General features: G+C 32.0%; 1 protein-coding gene across 1 annotated transcript in view; it reads left to right on the forward strand.

Annotated features, from left to right (window-relative positions):
* The first annotated feature begins 6,041 nt into the window (after positions 1–6,041).
* Positions 6,042–25,056, forward strand: part of LOC105364928 (Transmembrane O-mannosyltransferase targeting cadherins 3) — a 30,114-nt gene continuing 11,099 nt past the window's right edge. Inside the window, exons 1-7 of the mRNA XM_011502966.1 lie at positions 6,042–6,320; positions 16,025–16,161; positions 23,437–23,518; positions 23,601–23,700; positions 23,889–24,004; positions 24,096–24,268; positions 24,702–24,957. Of these exons, the coding sequence (XP_011501268.1) occupies positions 6,129–6,320; positions 16,025–16,161; positions 23,437–23,518; positions 23,601–23,700; positions 23,889–24,004; positions 24,096–24,268; positions 24,702–24,957 (1,056 nt within the window). The 5' untranslated portion in view covers positions 6,042–6,128. The remainder of the gene's footprint in view (positions 6,321–16,024; positions 16,162–23,436; positions 23,519–23,600; positions 23,701–23,888; positions 24,005–24,095; positions 24,269–24,701; positions 24,958–25,056) is intronic.

Raw genomic sequence — 25,056 nt, forward strand, 5'->3', positions numbered from 1 at the left:
TCTCTCTGCATATATATATATATATATATATATATATATATATATATATTAATGAAATTAAATCTCAAAATGTAATAATTTTTTAATTATGATACGAATATTAAATTTTATTATACTAGATGCTTATAGCTACCACTTAAATAATTTACAATTACTGGATTGAAAAAAATTTTCTATCAACGCAGTATATCATTTTATAAAATTTTGCAAAGTGTCTGTAAAAACTACATGTTTTATTCAAAAGTTAAAAAATATGAAGCATTTTCAATTAACAAAGTGATATTAAAGCTTTGAATTATTTAGTATGTAAAATACCTTGTTTTTATAATATGTAAAAAAATTTTGTATAAATCGAATATCGGTATATCATAATTAGAATATTAATATATAAAAATCCAATAGACGAGATTATGAACGTCGACCCTAGAGTGCTGATATTATTATATAATCGTATTTAATAGATATCAAAATAAAATCAGACGTAAAATGTCACGGAATTTATTATTTGATTTTATTTGTCATAAGTCAATCAAGAATAAGTGAATATTAAGCTTTCGTAATCGTTAATAGCGTAATATTATTTCTTTTTAGATATCACTAATCATTAATTTTTAATAAAGGAGAGATAGATATATCGCTGATTGTAAATTTTTTTTTATTTTAGTATTTGTAGATTTATTATAAAGATAATTTATATCGTATTTTTATATATCTTTATGTTATGTTAGATTTTTTTCTTCTTTTTTTTCTTGTTTTATGAAAGGTGGTTGGGATATTTTTAAAATTATTTATATATAGCATTGCAAATATTGATATTGAAGTTTTGAAATTCAAATGAATGTTGAATTTTTAATTAAGAATATACTTGTACATTTTGATAAATATTAAAATATCATGAGTCCAAAGTGTCAAATATAAATATCATATTTAGAAATTGAAATGTAAGCTGTAAAATAAAAGAATATAGGAATATATAATAATAGGACAGTTCATTCTAATAATTGATATTTTAGAATCACAATATTAAATTAATTAAATTTTATTAATATTAATTAAAACCCCCCCCCCCCACCGATATGAAATATTATATTTTTAAACGAGTGACTTATGATATTGTAAATAATAGTTGTTTATTAAAAATGGAAAATATTATTTAGAATACAAAAACCTTTATTAAAATCAATTAAAATCAATTGACTTATCCAGGAGCGAGGAAAGTTAAGAAGCAAATTATGTAACATTATTAAAAAAAATGAGAATTTTATTATAGATATTATGTCTACTGACAACATTTAATTCCATATGTTTAAATTGGATAAAACTCTTCTAACTTTTATTAACTTTTTGTCTCGGATAAGGTAGTCAATTTTTTTTTTTTAAGTTTAACATCTTTTCCTCTGTCAATGACTGCATAAGTTTTCTAGATTTCCCCAGAGGATTAAAATTCTGTATATCCTGGGCATTATCCTTTACATAAAAATATTCTATAGCCATGCTCATGAATTATTTTTATATTTCAATTTTCGATTTCGTATTACGCTTTAAGAAAAATAATTATAAATATAAAATTTCTTTGAAATTTGCTTTCAATATTGTCAACATTGAATGACAACAGTTTCATTAAGAACTTCATCGTATAATATTTATAAAGTCACTTATTAGAAAAATATTAATCAATTTCTGAAGTAAATCAATACTGGCTTAATCATAAATTGTCGTTCAAACAATAAAAATAACTTTGTTGCTGTTTTGATCGATTAATATAGAAATCCGAGACGATTAGGAAGCGAAATATGTATTCCAGTGTTGAAGAGGGCATATTGCAAAAAAAAAAAAAAAAAAAAAGTATTTTACAACTTTTACATTTTTTTAAAGCAGCATTCCAAAAGACAGCAATTGCACGTTAATTATTTAGGTTACCATAAATATGTAAAAAAGACTCTTATGATATTATGAGATAGGAATTTGTAAAAATTGGAGATAAATTTAAGATAAAAAGGCTTTGGTTGATAAAAATAGTAAAAGTCTAGTAAAAAATGATATAGTTCATAAATTTAAATTTAAATTTAAATTAAAATCTCTTCAAATGTATTATAAATGTTGTTTTTCTTATTCGTTATTGCGTTAATTTCTAATTTCTCTTTTTCAATAATTGCAAAAAAAAAAAAAAAAAACAAAAAAAAACAAAAAAAAAACAAAAAAAATGAAATTATTATTACCATAACTTAATGCGTTCGCTTCACTTAATTACTTTTAAATTAAATTATTTATTACTATTTAGTCGTAGAAGTTGTATATATAATGAAGGAGAGACGGTAACTTTTTATTTACAAAAATGTACCGAAGAGTAATTTAATTTTATAATTTTATAAGCATTTTTGTAGCATCAGAAAAATAAATAATTATGCTGCAGGTGTTTGATTATTCAGATTAAGTAGACTGTTAAGTACTAAACTAACAAGTTATTTTGAAAAATGAAAAATTTCAACACTTGTTATAAAGGACACTAAAATAAATGTTTTATTATTTCGCCAGTAAATTTTTTTTTTTTTTTTTCTTTTAATATTCATAAGCAACTCGGATTTTTAATTAATTTTAATTCATTCTACGGGAAAAATATTAAAACTGAACCAAAGTCTCTTGATGTCTATATAGAATTTTTACTATCTTGTATAATGATCATTTCGTATTTAAATTTAATTATGTTAACGTCATTGTTTTTTGGCGCTTTTGGCTTTTCTGTGTTTAAGATTACTTTTTTCATATATCTATCGATAAATTTTTTTTTCTGAAAATAAAATGGAAAGAAAATGTTATTTTTAATCGGGCTCGAAGCTAATGTAAAAGAAAGGATTTTATTATTTTTAAATTGCAATTAATTTATCAAAGAAAGCTCTATATATTTACATAACGACAACATGGAATCGAGCTTTAAAAAGGAAAAATAAAGACAAATGAGGTAAAATCCTTGAAAAAAAAAAAGAAAAAATTACGAACGCGCGTAAGCCATAAGCGATTTTTTCAGGACAATTTAATATAGCTTTTTGCAATTTCCTAAATTGGAATAATTATATAATATAATTATTATTAATGGCGTCCTTTTGTTCTTAATATTATTATATTGTCCTACAATTATCAAAATTAAGAGTTTTATTTTTAAAATCTGCCTGACTAAGATTCTTGCAATCAAGTGTGAAAATAATGAAGTCATGTTATATTGAGTTGTGCTCTTTGTTTGATAATCCTAGATAACGAGCAATTTTAATGTTCATTAAGCACAAATAAGAAATATAATGAGTTCAATATATATATATGATAAAATAAATATAAAATTGTTATACAATGTATATAAAATTATTTGATCTTAAAAATGAATCGTTAAAAGATGGAAAATTAAATATTATTATTTTGTGTTGTTAAACTTGAGAGTTTATTATGTAAATTGTTAATTGGTTATTGGCAATTAATTATTAAAAATCGTTGGGGCAGCGATAACACGATTATGATAATTTATATAATCTAAAGCTTTTGTACGTTATAAAGAGTACATTACTTTCATTCGATTAGTGAATATTTCTTTAGAATTGCATATAAAGTATCAATTACTTTTCACTGCCATTTTATCTCATAAAATTAAGTAATTGATGCCCACTCATTAATAAATTCATCTTACTCATAAACACAAAGGATAAATAAGATCCTTTTTTCCTCATGGAAGGCTTATTATAATTGGACGGGGATATTTGGCATGAAGTGAAACTTGCGCGTGTAAAGCATCGCTGACCCCACACGTTACTTGGTCTTCTCTTCTCAAATGCACAAACTCATATTTAAAGTGTAATGCGTTAGGAACAATTTATTATTTATAATTATCGAAGTCTTATGGTTTAAGTTTTTGCATATCATTGTAAATTAGATGGTTAGAGCATCGTTAGATTTTAATTAGTGTGGATTTCAATAGAATTATTCTATACTGTATGTCAATACCTATTGAATACGCAGTGATGTTGTATTAAAAAAAAAAAAAAAGAAATGTTTTCATTAATTTATTAATTTATAGGTGCTTTTTTTAGCTGATTTAGTTTAGTGGTGTTCGATTAGGTATGAATAGTCGAAAAACTTTGATTTATCCTTGTCAATACGACACTTATTACATACCGTCCAAATTTATGAACGAGAATAGCCAATTAAACCACGCACGCCCACGCACGCGCGCGCGCACACACATACATATTCGATTCTTTTTTACTTTTAACTTTATCCAAGTATTGAAAATCACTGAATATCAGCGTTAAGACGTTATTTCATTTATTTGCATTGATATTGAAATAATTATTTACACATTAGGTTGGATTTTATCATTGACAATATTCAATAATTGTAATTTGTAAAAATTCCAAAATTCATCATTGATACTTGAATTTAAAATTGCATCTTATTCATTTCGATAAAACTCGTATAATTAGGATAAAATATCGAAAATATAATTATTATAGTGTAATAGGCGATTAAACACACAATTGTTTTGAGTATCATAAAGTGAGACGATTAAGAATTGAACGAATTACCGAAATTATTGTAAGTCTCACTCACACCTGCTTCACAACTATGCTCGATATTACACTTCTTATATATCGTTGGAATATAAAAGAAATTTCTTCTTGAATTAATGTATATATATTGTTCGTATTGATATTAGAATTTTTCGCAACATAATTAGCGCGTAGCCGTCGAATGATAAAAATCGTCGAGGATCTTTCTTACAGCAGTGACTCGAATTGATTTTTATAGCTCTGCATGTTGACTTTCATCGTTACCGCTAAAAACTAGCGGGACTCGAGAGAACTTTACAGTCATTTTTATAGTAGTCGGTGTTGCGCGCGAACCAGCATCCAATAATTAATCTTGGAGATTGGTCGATTTGCTTGGAAAAGCTGTCGCACTCCAACAATCCCTCCAACAATCGGCGATTTAACGCTGTCAACCAATTGTCATGGCATATTGCTGGACCAACATCATTGGCAGCCAATGGCCCTATGAATAATCCATAGGGGGTGGTTGTTGGTGGGTTGGGGCGAGAGGAAGGCAGTTTGCCGAATAATGATGAGAGGAGGCGGTGGTCGGTGAAGCGCGGAGGACTCGAAATAATAGTAGACACACATCCACGTAGAGAAAGGCGGACCTCAAGAAGCGCCGAGTGGTAAGAGGTATAGGAAGATGAGGAGGAGGAGAAGGAGGAGGAGGTCGAAGGCTTATGGTCGGTAATGCAGAGCCGTCGGATTCAACAAGTGCGGCGAGCGTCTCACCACCGGTCACGAGCCGAGACCAGCAGCGAGCCAGCAGGTGTCCGAGCATCGGGTCATGAGACGGTCAGCCTACGTCAGGCTACGGAGCGTCGTCAACGGGGTGAAGTTATGGGTCACGGCCTCCTCAGCCCCGTCAGCCCCGTCAGCCTCGTCAGCCTCGTCGGTCTCGTCAGCCTCGTCAGCCTCGTCAGCCCCGTCAGCCCCGTCAGCTCCGTCAGCTCCGTCAGCCCCGTCAGCGGCGGCTCGTCCTGCGCGCTTTTAGCCCTCGGCTCCTCGGCTCCGCGGCTCATCTCGAGAGCTCCGCGGCGCTCCGTACTCGGCATCATTGGCAGTCGAGTCGCAGCAGCTGCGTCTCTCGGGCGGTTTTGGAGTCGCCAAGAGTGGAGCCAGTGGTCGCGAGGACTGGCATCCGGCGACGGCGACGGCGACGGCGCCCTGGGATGAGGTCGCCGGCCGATGCCTACAGCGGCGTCGAGGGCCAGAGTCGAGCCTGAGCGCGTGAACAGCCGATGCAGCTCGTCCCGTCCACTAGTAATATCTGGCCTCCTATACAGAGAGAGAGAGAGAGAGAGAGAGAGAAGAGAAGAGAAGTAGAGCCAGAGGGCGCGGGAACGAGACAGAGAGAGAGAGTGAGCGCGTGGTGGAAAAGGTGGAAGGGAGAGAGAGAGAGAGAGAGAGAGAGAGAGAGAGAGAGAGGAGGCTAGCGATAGCGGTGACGACGACGACGACGACGACGACGACGACGACGACGACGGGAGCATGGTGGTGATCTAATAGCGTGTCCGGGAGTCCGGAGGAGGTGGGGCCAAGCCAGGTTATGACATGGGAGTGCCAGCACGGGGAGCACTCGCGGCTCTGCTGGCTGTGGCCGCCCTCGCCGTCTACCTGAACAGCCTCGGCTGCGGTTTCGTCTTTGACGACATATCCGCGATCAAGGAGAATCGCGATCTCAGACCCCATACGCCTCTCAGGAATGTCTTCTTCAATGACTTCTGGGGCACCCCCATGCACAAGGTGAGTGAGCGAACGACAACATTTCGTAACGCGGGTAACGGAATGCCGCGCGAGCTCCAAGTGAGGAGCCGAGGTGAGAGTTTGGTTTTTTCTCCTCGGCCGCGCGCAACGACCCACGTCCTCCGACTCGACATAATGATTTTCCTGGCCCTTCCTTCTCCCTTTCATCATCATTCGCTTTCTCTATTTCTCTCTCTCTCTCTCTCTCTCTCTCTCTATGTACTTCTTCTATCTATCTCTATCTGTGGTCCCTCGTCCGAAACGGTGGAGAGCAAAGGAAATTTGACGGCTCTGGTGCGAGTGCACCGCGATGCTCGAAGAGTCGGACAAACACGTCGCTTGGCGCGTGCTGTTTCCAAGTCGAGAGAGAGAGAGAGAGTGAGAGAGAGAGCCAAACTCATAAGATTCTTCTGGGTACGACATACGCTCTGAACTCCAAGCAACGCTGCTCAAACGTACTTGCAATTAAAATCGCCAATTAAAACGCGAGCTTAGCGAGTCGAGAGCAGCGTCCACCTCGTGACATTCTACCACCACTACGATCATCACCACACTACCACCACTAGCACCACCACTACTACCACCACTACCACCACCACACCACCACCACTACCCTAGCAGGAGCATTGGTCCCCATTATTACGAACAATAAATGGAAAACGAGCACCCCTTTTTATATAAAGAGAAAGAGAGAGAGAGAGAGAGAGAGAGAGAGAGAGAGAGAGAAAGAGAGACGAGTGGGTTCATAGAGTAAATGTATATGTACAATCATACGCACTCGCTCATGTAACTTATGCATATTCATATGCATATACATGTATATAAAAGTGTTAATGCGCGTGCGTATTGTTTATGGGTACGGAGAGAGAGATAGATAGATAGATAGATAGTTAGATAGATAGAGAGAGAGAGAGAGAGAGAGAGAGAGAGATAGGAGGTGTTGAAGGGGATATTTTGATATGCAATATTAGCGGCGACAAATAATAATGTGTATATCTTTCGCACTCGTGCACGCAGTGACAGAGACTCGCGTGCATGCGTGACCTGGGGAAGGGAGTTGGTGAAAAATCAGAGACACGAGAGAATTGAAATAAATGAGGAGTAAATGATGATGTGCAGGGGTCGGGGGTGAGTCGGAGGTGGTGGTGGTAGAAGGCATCGAGCCAGTGCAAATCAAAGGGTTGATTTCTGTCGAGGAAGAGGAGGAAGTTTAGGGTCCGGAGCCGGGGTGGGAACGAGGCGGCAACGATGGCAGCGGCAGGGATGAAAGAAAAGGAGGACGATAACTAGTGCCCCCTTCCCGCGATCGGTGGTAGTGACGTGGCGGCGCCTATGGCTCAACGTATTGATCCACAAGCGAGAGACGACGACGATGATTACGACGACGACGACGACGACGACGACGACATTTATGAAAACTATGTCGACAACGACAATGTCGACGACAGTTGTCGGCAATAACAACGACAATAACAAACTTCCGTTTCGTTACTTTCATTCAAAATAATTAAAGTATTCACGTCTTTGATGCCCGTCACCCTTGCTCGTATCAGGAGCCATCATGTCGAACAAAGCACAAGAAGAAAAACTGAAAATCTGTTTGACTCTCTTATCTCTCTCTTTTCTTCTACTATTCACGAAAAAATTAGTATGGCGTGGACAGCGGGGATTCTTTTTTCATTTTACTTTTCTTGTCTTTTCTATCCCAATCTTCAACCTCGTCCTATAGCCGTAAGCCTATGTTGTTCATTTGACCCTTGGCCGATGATGACGACGACGACGACGACGACGACGACGACGACGACGAGGATGAGGATAACCGTGATTGACCATGGATAAGCGTACGTAGTACGAGTCACCTATGTGATGATCGATGCCGTCTTGGACATTGCTATGCGTTTATCGAGGATGATGATTTACAGCACGCGCGAGTTGTTCTCAGCCGTCCTTCGCCATAGAACAATCCTGTGCTTTTTAATCTCCTTGATTGACAATGGTCTTTCATTTCTTGGACATCCTCCTTGCACGCCATGTAACGGGCCCTCCTTCCACCATCTCCGTTCAGTTCCTTTTAGCCGATCTGACTCCCGGAAGTTTTCGATTTTCCCTTCGTTACTAGCGGGGATTCGATCATGCCTCGCTTCTTGCATTTGCATCTAATGTTTCGTAGAACCAGTCGACCCCCCCACCCCTCCCCTCCCCCCAACCCCACACACACAAATCTCGCCGTCGGAACTTACTCTCTCACCCTCTCCTCCTTATCGTAGCTAGTAGCTGTACCTCTCTTTCCGACCTCTCTTCCTCCTATAACCTCCTATATCCTATTTATATTTCTTTACGCGTTAATTAGCGACCCGAATGTACTTAAACATGTACGCTACATTACTGGTACTTACCCTGCCATTTATTATGCAAAGTTTAATTTAACTAAATATTACATTATGTCTTCGACTAGTAAGCCATAGTTTGCCCATTACTTTATTGATATGATTAATATGATTAATCTAATAGCATTTCGTACTGGCAATTATTTTCCATGGGCATTAGAGGAGGGATTGTTTATCATTTGATTTCATGTACCTACCTCGTTAAGCCTTTATATTGTTATTTGTTTTTAATGATGGCGTGCGCTCGGATCAGATTGCATTACGACCGACAAAATTTTTGAAGGCAGAGTCCGAGGCTGAAACCCGTCCATTTCTCGATTCCATTGCCCCGATCCCAATGATGCTACACGAAAACAAAATCCTGCCCATCGATTTCACATTAATAAAGCGAAAAAACTGAAACGACATTTTAATTTATAAAACAGTTCGTTTAACGCTATGCACTTGTAATGGTTATTATTATTATTATTATTATTATTGTTTTTCTCGTTTTCCACCCTCCACCCACCACAGACAATACACATAAACGGCAAGAATCCAAACATTATTATTACGCTTTTATTATTACGCTTTTATTACTCTACGACACGACGATATTCCCATGCGTCTGTAAATAGTTTTGTTGGAAGGGCAGACAACGATTTGAAAGTCATTTGCTTTTACAAGGACTCATTATGGAAAGTAGGAGGTGAAAAGTTACTCCCAAGAGATCGATTAGTACCCCGTTATAATGCGGTGACCGATAACCGATTCTTAAACACGTAATGGCCGTCTTATTCTTAATTTAGGTCACATTTTAACACATATCATTCGCATAATATGAATCCCATGCGTATGTGTGTTATGTGTACGCATGTATTTATGACGAATACTTTTGCCTCTAATATTATGTGTGCGTAGCTTTGCTTATATGTAAGCACAAATTGCTTTGATATACGCCAAGTGTATATTTTCCTTTTCATTGCCATGTTCATTGGCATTTTATGAAATGTCTAAATTACTTATCATCTTAAATTTTTCGATTATCTAATCTTACGAATTTTCGCAAATATTTTTTTGTGATTGTCGTTATTTTTATTCCCCGCCCATATCCATTCATAAAGCACATTATTCGACTGAGAGCTTAACAAGACGTTAAAACAAATTTAATATTATTATTTTAATGATACCGATTCCTCCATTGTTATGTATTTAAAATATTTTGTAATCAATACTTGGTTCAATCCATAATTGTATAAAATGTAAGCGTGGGTGTAATAATTCAAACGAAACATTGAGTTTGTGTTTGTTGTTGAAAATCTGTGGTAAAAAAAAATTCTTTAACGTTCTCATGAACGTTCTACCAATGTTTCATTTTCCTTATTTAATTTTTATTAATGTTGTTGCGGCTGTGCAGTGACACTTACATTCAAATATTATTTTCTTCTATATTCATAAATAATACATTGACTAGTATTTTTGAGCTTCAGAACATTGAGCGCAGAAAACAAATCTGCTTATTTATTGATATTATGATTATACGTAAAGATTTATTTTATTTTCTTTTCTTTTTCTTTTTAATAAAATACGTAGTTTATCTAATTGTTATTTTCAATTTGATTACGGTGAACTGTTTTCAGAGCGGTTTGTTGCTTCGATAATAGCTTGTGCATATTATTTAATTTAGTTTATTTTGGAATGACGTTATAAATTGAGAATTTTATGATAAAGGATTTTGTTTTATTATTTAATTAATTTTAAATGCATTTATTAGATACGGCCTTTTCAATCGTAAACCGGGCATAAAAGCAAACGAAATTTATTTATTAATATACGTATATATATATATATATATATATATATATATATATTTTAAATTATTATCAATAAACAATGCACGATCTATTGTAAACTTATGAATAATTATTAACAATAAGAAAATAGGCCTTTAATTCCATATAATATAGTTGCGTTAATATATTAATTCCTAATTATAATGATATATTATTTCTTACATAAAGATACTTTTATATATATATCAATATTGTTATTATGTTAATTATTAATTAGTTTATTACATTATTGATTTTGTAATTAAGTTTTTTTTTTCCCACAATGAATATAAAATTGTGATGGCTTTGAAAGGTAATATTTTTGAATAGAATAGAACTATTCCTGTTTTGAAAAATGTAACAAATATTTAAGAAACATCGATATAAATTTAAAATTTAAAATTTTTCAATTATTTCTTTGTGTATAAAAATGAATTATTAAAAAGAGAATGGAAAAAGCTAGTCTTTTCCTTAAATAACGATTGAAATTGATTTTTACGTAAAAGAAAGAACTTTCTCCAAAATTTGTCTTTTTTACAGACTGGAAGAAAATAAGAATTTGTTCTAATGAAATAATTTATATATATAATTTGTACATAGTGTTTCACAGAACCCATAAAGTGAAAATATAAAATTATTATTATTACATGTAATATATAGATATATATATATATATATATATATATATATATATATATATATATATTATTGTTTTACAAAATTATCTTAAGAATATCTGAAATTGTAATAAAAGCTATTTATTTATAGGTACTTGCTTTTAGCATCGTAGCTCTTTTTGTTATTTTAGTAATTTTCTCGATTAGTGAGCATATTACAAAGTTACGTAATGACACATAATTTATCGTACTGTTTGTTATTATTCCTCTTTATTCGATTTGATGACAGTTGGCGGAGGAGGAAAGGGAATTTAAGTCTTCGGATTATGTTTCTAGAATTGGTAATATTATTTATTTACCTTTTTTTGTTTTTATCTTTGTCAATAGCGTCTATCTAATTGTTTAATTTACTTTTTTGAACTCGTGCATTTTTCTTTATCTGATTTTATGTATAAATTTAGAATAATTCGTAATATAATCGTAGTAATACCGTACCTTTATAGCACCATTAAACCTTTTACTTTTTTACTTTTATTAAAATCGTGATTAATCGACATATTAACAACGTTTGCCGAATAACATTTCAATATTCTGCCTTATTATACAATTTTTAAAGACAATGATTTTACATGTATTATTTTTAAAAAAAAGAAAAAACAAATCATTTTAATGGATGGGCTTGTATTGCCAAAAACAAAAACTTATTCAAGTCCTAAACTATGAGTTTATCTTTGATCTGTACATTTAATATCCGAGAAAATTCAAATATAACATGAATACATGTTTATAAAATTTGGTGTAATACGAGTGAAACTATATGTTTGATCTTATAAAAGCGTGTTTTCTAAAATATTATATTTTACAACATGTACGCCTCAAAGTGTGTAACCTATATTTTTTTTTTTTGATTAATTTCATTGATAGATGAATTAATTGTGAAGAAATATAGATAAAATTATTATTGTAAAATAATAATTAAATTATATAATAAAAAATAATTATAATAATAATAATATTAATAGTAAATAGTATAATAGTAAAATGTAATAGTAATAATAAGTAATAAATTAATAATAATAATGAAATAATAAGTAAATTATTGTATTGGATGGTTAAATGCTCTTGACACCCACACACACCCGCGTGTGCGCGCGCGCGCGCGTGTATATATATATATATATATGTACAATTGATCAAGTGAATCATACATTTAATTTTTATTGCAATTTTTTTTTCTTTTTCAAATTTGGATTTTAAATACAGAGTGTAGAATACGTTATCATGGAATTTAAGATATCTAAAACTGATGAATATACCGAAGCAAATACAGATTTGCTTTATAATCGATGACGGATTTGGTAAAAGTATATACATAAATTTTTATTACACGCTTATTTTAAAAAATTTTGTTTTATAATGCCGAATTCACGTTTTTCAGTTAGTTTTAGGTTTTAAATAGTATTATACAATCATGTATAAAATATAATTGGCTTTAGTGAATAACATAGAATTCTATATATATTTTACAAATGAATTTAATCTTTTCATTATGACGAAATCGTAAACTAATTTCTAATTATTTAAAATCGTTTAAGAAGTACCTTGTGTTTGTATATTATAAAAATTTATCAATCATTATCATTGTCACGAATTTATAAGCAACGATGTACTACTGGAATGTAAATGGAATATTCCAATTAAAAAATGTAGTATTTATTTTGTAAAGAATTTCAATAAGTAAATATTATCATTTAAAGTACTATAATAATGTATTATGCATCATCTCATTTTATTACTACTACTACAATTATGTAAATATTAGAAAAAATTTTACTTTTAAATAAATTAATTATTTTCAATTAAGATTAAGCTATATATTAAGATATAAGGCTTTACTAAAATTAGCAATATAGTAATGCTTTTTATGCGCTTCGTTATTATCCGAATTTGTCTTAATCTTTTCATTAGTTAAATGGAGTTAAATGAGTAATACGTATTATTAAAAGAAATGAAATATTTTGTTACGAAAACTTAGAGGGGTTATTAATAATTATAAGAGGAGGCAGTAGTAAAGCTGTAAAATTAATTGTATATTACAATTTGTTTCGCAAATCAATACAACTTTGTATAATTTAGTTTACAGATTTTAATTACCTTTGTTTTGAAAAAGCGTCAGATTATTACATATACATACGCAATTTGTCAAATGTGCCATAATTTATTAATGATTATTCAGTATCGTCCTAGAATAATTTAGTACGAGTTAAAAACAAAAACAAAAAAAAAAAAAATAAAATTAATTTAAACAGGACCCTTAAAATTGCTTAGAATACGATTTTACAATATTTTAGAATGTTTTAGAATATTTTAGAATATACAACAGTTGTTTATCTAGTAAGATTGATGAGACAAGTGTCAGTTTTTGAGGATTGTGATGGGTACGGCGAGCTTGACAGATACATGAAAAATGTATTAAAAGAGAGATAGGATATGGCATGATAAGAATAGATATTGATAAAGGATGCACGAAAGAACTGTTGTGATTATGGGTGGACAACTTGATTTAGTCGTGACATTAAAAAAATACTCCAGTAAGTATTAGGAATTGTATAATCTGGCAATTCCGACATTCTTGATCGAGTTGTTTATTTGTTTTTTGTTTTTTTTTTTGTTTTTTTTTTTTGGATATTAGCAAACACAAGAAGTCAAATTAGTTAAGAGATTAAAATGTTTATAATATATTTTGAATATATTATATCTTTATCCATACAATTGTATGTAATAAAGAAATGATTATTGAATTATGTATAATAAAAGCTATTATGGAAACTTTGAAAAATGTGAAGCAATATTTGCAAAGGCTCGTTTTTCAAGTCCTCTACTATTTTTCCATTTCTTTATTTATTCGTTTTTACATTCAGGCATTGTACATGCTGCTTAAATTATTTTATTCGGCCGCTAGAGTGACGGCTATTACATTACAATGAGCAACTTAGTGGTTAGTGGTAGGAAGATAGTTTCTTGAAATTGGGACGTTTTCTAATATCTATGCAAGCTCCAGTCGATAAGATGATTTTACCAATTGAGGGAATTTCTATTGTGAGCGATAACTTTGATAATTCATCCCCTCGACTTTCATAGCACAATTTTAATTTATTCGTTTTTTCATTTCTTTGCCCCCCCCCCACCCCACCTCCACCCTCTCCCCCCTCCCCCCTACCATTCCATTACACGCAATATAGTATTTCCCATTATATTTGACTTTATTGTATTTACTTGATTAAACAATATTGCCTTGAGACAACGAGTATTTATGGTGTCAAGAATGGTAGTAAAACACTGCGACTGATTCGTGCATGTAGTTACTATTATCAGATGGCCATTACTTTTCAAATACAATCAGGAAGTTTTCTATTCTTCATTAAAGTAACACGAAGGTTTTTTTAAGAAAACCTACATAGGTGATAAACAGTATTATCACTAGACATAAGGCACTATAATTTTTCATTTGAAATGAAATGGAATGGTTGACATTTTTGCAGAAACTTTGGTGAATTCGTGGCTTTTGGCATTCAATCAGCTTTCAGTATTTGAGTCGAAGTCATTGTCGTGCCCAGTTGTTGACCCGCTTTGTCAACTTTCAAGCACGCGATCGCATGTCACGATCTGTTATTCTCATGCTCTGTATTTTTTCCCTATTTTTCCTCCAAAATTAGTTCAGTCATTGAAATAGTTTACGATCGTTGGTTGACGTTACATGCTATTGAGTTTTTCCCATTAAAACAATTAAAATCTTTCGTTTGAACTTTCATACCTTTTGATATGCGCTTGTTTACGTTGCGCGCGAGTGCGAGCGAGACAACCATGCATGTGCCAGTCTGTTGTAGATAAATCAAGAATGGTACGGCATATGTAAAGTTACATCTAGTTTACTGTAATTAATCTTAAAGAGTGATAAAGCTCAATGTTTTAAATATTATTACCATATTTGATACGGCGATACAAAGTAACGAACTGTTTCAACTACGTAGAGCTGATACTTGCTAAACTTATGCCTCTAGTCATAAATTTCAAGTTTACAATGTTGGCACGTAATGAAAATTTCTATTTTGAATTCTAAGAATAAATTATTTTATTTCTAAAATTCACAAAAAAAAATATAATAAAAGTGTATGAAAATTGTGCAAAAATTTTGCAAAACTTTCTTATTGCATTCGAATTTATTAATTTCAAAATTATGGAAAAATTGTAATATTATTTGTTTACTTACATAATGAGATGTTAATACTCTTATGTTATTATACAATTTATTTATCAGCGAATGACATTATGTAATAGTAATAGTAATAGTAAACGGCCAATTTATTTATTGAAATTATATCATCGTAAGGGCAATCATTGTAAAATATATTATAAATTGTTATAAAAAACTATTAGAAATTTATTTCCAATACAAGGAACGTGTGTACAAAGTTTTTCAATCTAAATTACATCTTTATTATACATAAATCAATTTCAATAAATATTTGATTTAAGGAATAAAGTAGATGTGTCATTATTAAATGTTTAAAAACTTTTTGCCAAATATTTAAATGTATTTTACACTATGTATTTTTCATTTATTCAATGATTAAATACCAAATAGACTGAAATCTTACATCCAAATGTAAAAAGAAGATGAATTCCTAGGCAATGGATTTAGCAAAGCGATAATAAAATGTAATATATCATCCAATCTTCAAAGTAATTTATTAAATAATTTTGCCAAGGTCATTTTCATTACAATTGCTTGCAATTTATACCTATTTTGTGCAACGATATTACATTCTTCAAGAATTAATGTAACGTTTGAAAATATTATAATTGAAATACATTTTGCTTTTATTCAGGAACAATCGCACAAATCGTATAGGCCGCTATGTGTCCTCACATTCCGTTGGAATTACATGATACATCAATTGGATCCCATGGGATATCATCTGCTTAACGTTATTCTGCATATTGGAGTTTGCCTCTTGTACTTCAGGTGGGTACTGTATATATTCTACGTATAGGCGAATATTTCGAGTTGTGCTGAATGAGCGCGTAGGCGTAGGTAACTATATTGATCGGCAAGTCTGCTGGTTAATTCAGACCTGCTATTCTATATTTTCTTTTTCTAATTTGAAAAGAAATATGTAAAAAGAAAATGCAAATTGAAACATTGGTAGAGCGCAGTAAAAAAAAAAAAAAAAAGAAGAAAAAAAAAAAATTGTTGAAATTCGTTGAAAATCTGGAAAATGAAATTGCTGGTTATTCATATTGCGAGCATTCAGTGATACTTATTGAAGAAATGAATAGTACTTTTTAATTAATTTTTTTTTTTTTTGTTTTCAAACGGACTGAAAAGATTTGCAAATTATGTAAGGATTAAATAATAGTGATTTTTGTAATTTTAAGCAATTGAAAGGGTTTCGATATATTACTTTAATTCTCCATACAATAATGTACATAGATTATACATTCAAAGCGTAAACTTAATTAATTAATTTTAATATCAAATACATTGACCCTCTGTTTTTCTACGGAAGCATCCTTTCATATTATATATTATAATTTTCATATATACATATCAATGATATTATATAAAGATTAAATTTACAATTTGACATCGTATTAAAATTTTAACTTTTACAAGCAAATTTTGAAAGACGGTAAAATAGCTTTTATCATGAATCGGCGAATTACTTAAAATTATATATTACAAATATAAAATGGTGAATTAAAAAATCTTCAATCAATATGAATATTTTTATATTCTTATTTTTCACATCTCATTTAGATTCAGAAATTTGTTCTTTAAGATATTATATGTATAAACCTTATTTACCATGATCCGTGTCAGTTGGCATTTTTTCTTATTTTCCATCACTATTTTACATCTCGATTTTGCATCAAATATATCTGGAGCTCTTGCTTGTATGCTACTTTTCCCAATTCTAATTTAAAATTCTTTTCTGGTATTCGTCTTATTTTGCGTAATGATTTCGGATTTTCAAGTTTTTTTTTTTCCTCTTTTTTTTTTCTTCCAGTAAACTCTGCACGTCGTTGTTTTATTTGATATTATTATGAATCTTGCTCGTCCCAATCCACGTGTTTCAATTATCTTTACATCAACATTATTTATCGAATTCGAACAATTGCTTATTTATGTTATCACTAAAGATAGTATGCTGAAAGGACTTTTTGTAATTTTAATTAAAATCAATCTTTACTATCATTGCTGAAAAATACTATATCAGTGTTAAATTTAAAAATTAATTTTCATCATATTAATTATTTTACACTAATTATTTATTTTATTGTCTTATATTTAATTTATTAATATTAAATGAATATATTGTTGGCATTATTGACGATTGATTAGGATCACCATAAACTAGTCAAATGAACTGAAAACTCATCTATTTCAATTATTTAGAATCTTTATAATTATCTTGAATTAGGTTATTATGCTAATTATAATATTTTGTTAAGATAGTAGTTTTTACGATCATTGTTCTTATGTGGATACTGGGCCCCGGATAGGTTTTGGTATCTCGACCCAATTTCAAATGCATTGAATTAAGATTCTCATTACTTATAACACCATTGTATCCGCCCCGATTAAGCGCTTAACGCTCTAGTTGCGACGAATATTTAATTTATTAAGATACTATAGCTTTGTACATTTTTAACCAAACGGATGGTCGTTAGAATATTGAATTAAAATATTGGATATTATTAAAATTTGAAGAGACATTAAAGAGTTACAAGACAAATCTATGTGAAATTTAAAGAGAAAGAACAGCGATACAGTAAAGACTGTCTTTTATTCGAAATTTAAAGTATCTCACGATAGTTAACCATAGTGTATTAAATTCTGAATACAACCGAGCAATAAAATGCAATTTTATTATCTCACTATTTAGGAAATTATGAATTCATTCGCGATACACATTCGACTGAAAGAAAAAGGAAAAAAAAAAAAACAATTTGTTGCCTGAATACATACTTTGAGATTTTCCATACTTTAAAACGGATCATCTTAATGTAGCCTAGAAATCTCCTATGAAAATCTTAATCATTTTACAATATCTGACTTTTATGACTTATTAAATAATTACACTTGTATCTGTCTTTATTCATTTTTATTGCAAACGTTTTTTCATTTTATGTAAAAATTGAGCTAAACCGATGAATTGTAATTTAACTGAAAGCTAATAATACCTGCAACGGATACTTCAGTGTAAATAATTTATTAACCATATTTTAATTTTGAAAAATTATTATTTAAATGAGTTTGTCGATTCAGCCATGCGAAATATATATCCATTAAAAACGATATATACAATATTGTATAATTAATGCAGTAATAATAAACGGGATTCTACGTGTTAGCATATTCGATCAATTGTCAACTCTCTTTTATGTGTGTTTATAAGGGTATTATTAATTAATTATAACAAGTTGAATTAGAATTAATTGGAAACAATTATTTTGTCAAAATAGCTTTATCTTACAACTTCAAATGTATCGTTACATTTTCGTTGGCACGAAATTCTGGTAAGATATTATGAATCAACATATTAAGTCGCTTTTAAGAAACAATTTCTGCTGCTAATTACAATTTAAAAGTACATTGCTTTCTTTTATCCGTGGCCGACTTCAATGTAATAATATTGAAGTTATTGAATCTCAAGTTTAAGATATTCAGTTTTATATTACCTGCTGAATTCAGGAAGTTCGATATTTTCGCTGAAATAAATAATTCTATAGATTTCGCATAATAAATTATTTATATTTAATATCTATTTGAAGTATTTGATGATATCTTCGAACCGTTATTAATTCGCCAATAACGAAAACTAAGTTTTTCAATATTACTTTGAAAATATTGATTTTATTCGATTTCATTCAATATTATCGCGTATTTGCTTAACTGCAATCATTATGAATGTGGAATCGTTTGTGAGAATTTTCTAAATTTTATTCATTTCATCATTCACATTTATTTCGACTCTTATTTTACGGTGATTAAATACTTTAAAGTTTTTTTTTTTTACTCTATTTATATAATGTAATTTAACTTTTTATTAATACGTGTATTTAAATACTTTAAAGCATAGTAATTTAAATAATGGCTAAGAAGGTTATGTTAGATTTTTTTTTTTTTTTTTTTTTTTTTGCTAATTATCAGCAATTAATTTTATTTATGGTCTTTGGTAATTCGTCATTTTGAAATTCGTTCGTGAAATTTTGTTCATGAATATTTTATTGTTAAGATAGTATCTTCCCTCTATACTGCGTATGAATCTACTTGAATAAAATCGTGTATATTTATTAGTTTCTTTTCATGTATGATCGTTTATATATTATGAGCCTTTTGATTGATCGAAAGGTCAATTGAAGGTCGTTTGATTGATCGAAATTTTTGTTATTTCTGAAATAATTATTATTATTATTATTATTTTTTCTTTCATTCGTGCGGATTAAAGGGATTAAATTGCAAGTACGCGCTACAGAGTGATTCCTATCAATTTATAGAAGATGTGACGTTTTCATTTACATTATTTTGACAATTAATTTAGCACCACTAATTATAAGGATTTAACGAAGAGGAGGGTAATTATACATGCGAAATTTCAGTGATGAGAAAATTAAATTGACGCTTCAAGTATACAAGCATAAAATGTTAAAGTAAATTATAAAATAATTGTTATGCTTCTTTTATATTTCTGTTAAGTCTAAATTAATTCTTCGTATCATCGTTCGTGGTTAAAAATTAGTTAAGTACGTTAAAATTATGAAATTTGGAATAAATTGAGTTAGTCGTTGATTGATAAATTTATAAAGGATTGCGATGAGAAGCCGATGTTTGTAATTGAAGTAGTGAAATAATTTAAAAAAAAATTTTTTTCTAAATAATATTACAATATAATGATAACAATAATAATAATAACAACAACAACAACAACAACAACAACAACAATAATACAAAATTTTGTTTACAACTTTAGTTAATTAATTTAATTTTTATGCAGTTTAGTAATATATTTAACGGATGATTTTATCGAGCTTTATTTTAGCAAAAGTGAAATGAGAATTTCGACAAATTCATAATAATTTGTGTTATTTTTTATGATGAACCGATAAAGTTTAATGAATATTCCAATAAGTTGGCCAATACTTTATGAGTGCCAGGTTATCAATAAAAGTTACTTACACGTAAAATTAATGTTTTAATATCTATAGGGCAATAATCTCTTGGAAAAAATATTTATTTTAGAAATGGTAAATAATCGTGAAAATGATTAAAACAATGTAATTGTAGATTCTCGGGTAGAATATTTTCATTTAACATTATAAAATCTAATAATACAAAAGCTAGAGAAGATGAGCGACCAAATGATCAGTTTCATAATAACGACTTGTAGTTTTTCTATTTTAAATGTTCTTTATCAAGCTTTTCATATTCCGTGGATTGTAAGTTTACGTTTACTTTATCACCCTCGAGCGCGTACAGTCAAAGTAAAGTAATTAAAAGCGTTTGCATTTGCTATTCTAGAGACACGTCCCTATATATTAACGCCCGCGCCCATACGTATACATACACATCGTCATCGTTATGGTCATCGTCATCGTCATCCTCATCGTCATCGTCATCGTCATCATGTCATGTCACGTAAACTTCGAAGATTTCAACAAATATTATAATTCTAAAGGGAATTTGTGTTAGTTTAATGCTCGTTAAAAAACACGTGTTTTTCATCAGGATGTCTTACACTGCACAAATCCTTTGCTCTTCAATTTTCTCGGCCGATGAAGCAAGAGATACAGCGAACGCCGTTCCTAATCATAGCAAATGCCCGAGTTTCGCTTATGTTATCTAATGTTATTTAATCGATGAATTGTTAATATTTGAGAGAAAGTGCACGCTGTAGTGTGTAGAGTGGAGCGGGGCCGGAGTAAGCTCCTTTTTATTCTTTTTATTATATTGTCGAGCCTAGATCGCTCCTCGTGCACTTCATCTCTGGCCCTTCGGTGCCCTTTCATCCACTTCGCAGCCGCGAGTCGATGGCAAATTCTAATATGCGACATCTCCCTTAGTAGTTGAGCCAACGAGTCGGCGAGGCTCCCTATATGCGCGTCTACAAGTTGTTCGCGTTTTCTTTTTCCGTTATTTTTTTGCGGCGAGTACGTACTCTTAAACAGGGCTAAGTGGGGTCCTGCTCTATCTTTCTCTTCGGCTTTTCTTTCATTTCCATTGCGTTTCTCGTGGCTAAAGATCGAGTGTTTACTCGCGAGATAACACAGAATGTCCGAGTCTTTTCGTCATTTTAAGGGAGAAAATAATTTGCTTAATTGCGCATAGGATGGTAATTTGATACGGTAAAAACGGTAATAGTAACGATAAAACCTAGAAGCGAGGATAAGCGAAAGTAGCGGTACGTAAGGTCTTCGTTTATAATAAGTGATGCAAAACTCTAGCACCGTACGTAGTGGTGAAGTAAAATTATTATTACAATGGATAATAATTTTGCAGGAATATTTATGGCCCTGAGTGAGCAATAAAAAAAATCACTCCATCGCACGTTCACACTATTATCATTAAGGCAGATGAAAGATCGGCAATCGATCAGTGCGCGTGCGCGATCAAAATACTAGAGCTAAACATATTCTTTCGTGTATGCGTCGCAAAGACAAGAGATGGAGGGTATGTACAGGGTCGTGATAAAACGGTTACGAGACAGCAATGCGTGCTTATCGACAAGAACGAAAGGAGTGCGTTGACACAAGAATAGTATGGCTACATAAAAATTATATTCATTAGAGCTTAGTATCACTTTAGAGTGTCTGGAATGAGCGAAATTTTCGAAATTCCTTACGGAAAAACAACGAAGAGCATCTTTGTAATATGTGCAAAGTGGCGTAATTGCGCATCTTTAATCGGATTTTTTATCGATACACCGGAGCTGCCACGTACTGCTTAATTTGAATTCAGATTTTGCGGTGAAATGACGATAAAGATTATTTGACAAAACGGAGGGGAATGGTTAAATAATTTTTTGCTGTTGGACAAATGAATGAAGTCAAACGTATTTTCAATTTGTATAAAGCCATTTAATAGCTAATTATGTTGCAGTATGAAATAAATACATTCAACATTTATCGAATGTTGAAACAGAGCTGCATGTAATGTTTATAAGTATATACATTTGAAGGTACATAGCGGGAATGCCCCGAGACATCAAAAGTACGAGATTAAAAGAATATTTCACTCTACGTAGTCGGTATTGTATGTATACGCTCATACGTGCATTATTATTTGCCATTTTACCATCCTAAAATCAAAATATTTGAAACATAGATAAAATGGCTTTGAGCAAAACTCGAGCAAATCCTACTCACAACGAACTACTGACATGTCTATAAGCGCCCCTTGTAAAATTATCCATGATTTTTCTAACAAATACAAATACGCTTACGGTGGTTTAATAACTTTAAGTGCATCTGTGCTTGTTGGAATTTTATGCAACATTGCAGATGCATCGCACAACATGGAATGATTGAAATTATTATCTTATCAATAGTGGACGTGCAATAGATCCAGTGTTGCGTAAATTTTAAATACACCAGGTTCGTATGTTGTGTTCATATGTGTGAAGGAATGGTTTTGCGAAAGACTGTCGCAAAATAAATATCCTGGTTAAAAAAAAAAAAAAAAATAGAAAAGAATTTTACGAAATTACAGTTACCAAATTGACAGTAATTTTAATGAGACGTAATTACTTAAATTTATGTTTATTGCTTTAAGCTCATACCCACGGTGTATTTATGCAGTGAGTGTAATTGATACAATTTGTTGTTTTTTTCTTTCGCCAATAATTTAACTTTTTTTTTTTTTTTTTTTGTTTTATGTAAAAACTTTTAATAAAAGGTAAGACAAATTTTTTCAAGTCGTAATATCTTTTTTCTCTCCACCTGTAACATTTAGCGACTAATTTTTACAATTAATAAAAATTGGAATTGTAAATGGGAAGGAACTTATAGTAAAATATTGTTTATTCGTATTGATTGATTAGAGAAGTGGAGGTTCTTGAAATAACAGCTCGTGCAATACCTACTTGGCAGTGTTAATGAAAATTTGTTCATTACGTAATTAGTTTTATTAGACAATACAAATAATTCCATTAGCGAATGATGGATTAATAAAATATTTAAGTTGCAATATTACAATCTTCAGAATTTTTACTAAAAGAATGCACGTTTTCCATTTTAGGACATGTTTGATGTTTTTACCAGACGTAGCAAGTTTCGTATCTGCTCTTCTATTCGCTGTTCATCCCATACACACGGAGGCGGTAAGCCGAGCTTTATTCGACAATTTATATTCATGCTCTCGCTCACTTGGCGACACGATTAAAAACAATGGTTACGTTCTAGGTTACGGGAGTTGTCGGAAGAGCGGAAACGTTATCGTCCTTATTTTATCTGGCAGCTTTAATAACATATACTAAGTGTTGCAGAAGTAAGAGATGTACAGGTGAGCACGTTTAGATAGTGTAAGCGGGGTAAATGAGGCCCGCTGTGTAATTTTTTTTTTTATCGCTATACGCCACCTCACACGCACACGCACACGCACACTCACACGCACACTCACACGCACACGCACACAAAGCTCACTAACCAATACTAACTGTCTTACTTTGTTTACTAACTGACGCGTACCAGGATGGCGATCATTAATAATGTCGATGTTCTTTGTATTCATCGCCATGCTGTGCAAGGAGCAAGGAATCACGGCCACGGCGGTCTGCGTTTTGTATGAAATTTTTGTTGTACAAAGGGTAATGAGATTAAGTATTAACTATTCTCGGGCAGGCGGGGATGAAGTGCGACGCCAAGTTGTAAGACTTTTCCTCTACTCTCCTTCCGCAGGTTAGAGCTATGGATATTATATTAGCGGTGAAGTCGGCCTTCGATGGTAAAAAGATTTCGCCGACCTGGTCGAGCGAGGGTACGAAACGTCTGACGGCTGTTACCCTCGTGACCTTCAGCTTGTTAATTTTAAGATTACACGTAATGGGTTCGAAGTTGCCAGTATTTACCAGGTAATCCTCACAGTTTACTTTCACGTGCAAATACAAACGGGATGAATCGACGAAAGCCAAGGTCAATTACAATTTTACGATTTAGTATGCACGGTTAACTTATTAAATAGCTTTTGATAGGTGACTTATCAATAATCTCCATCAATACTCTCCAATCCATCAATAAACACGATAGGGCCATGTTGTAACGTAGCTCCTTACATCAAAGATTTTCAATCGATTAATTTACGTTACATTGCGACACTGGCTTCCGTGGACATTCATACCGAGTATCGTTGAGTATTATCGCTTAGCCCGATTGCGATTGCACTTTTACATTTACCGGTAAACTTGTGCAGTTGCATTTATCGCGTGGCGTAATTTACAATTGCCTTTCTCATTAAAGCGAGACGCGGTAGCGCGTTAACGTTACTTTGACACGTTTTGCTTTCAGATTTGACAATCCAGCATCGGTAGCTTCGACACCGACGAGACAGTTAACGTACAATTACTTGGCAGCCGTGAACCTCCGGTTGCTATTCCTTCCAATCGACTTGTGTTGCGACTGGACGATGGGAACGATACCGCTGCTAGAAACTTTATTGGACGTTAGAAATGTAGCTACGATCGCGGCTTATACGACGGTGGTAGGACTTTTATTCACAGCTGTTTTAACGCGTAGTAGACAAACGTCGATAATAATCATAATGGTTTGTACCTTTCACTTTATAATAATCACCCTTCGCACCCCTCTCTTCCATCCAATCAATTTCCCCTACTATTATGAATCTTTCTTCTTATTCACTTAT

The sequence above is a fragment of the Ceratosolen solmsi genome, unplaced genomic scaffold, assembly GCF_000503995.2.
Source record: "Ceratosolen solmsi marchali unplaced genomic scaffold, CerSol_1.0 scaffold61, whole genome shotgun sequence".
NCBI lineage: Eukaryota > Metazoa > Arthropoda > Insecta > Hymenoptera > Agaonidae > Ceratosolen > Ceratosolen solmsi.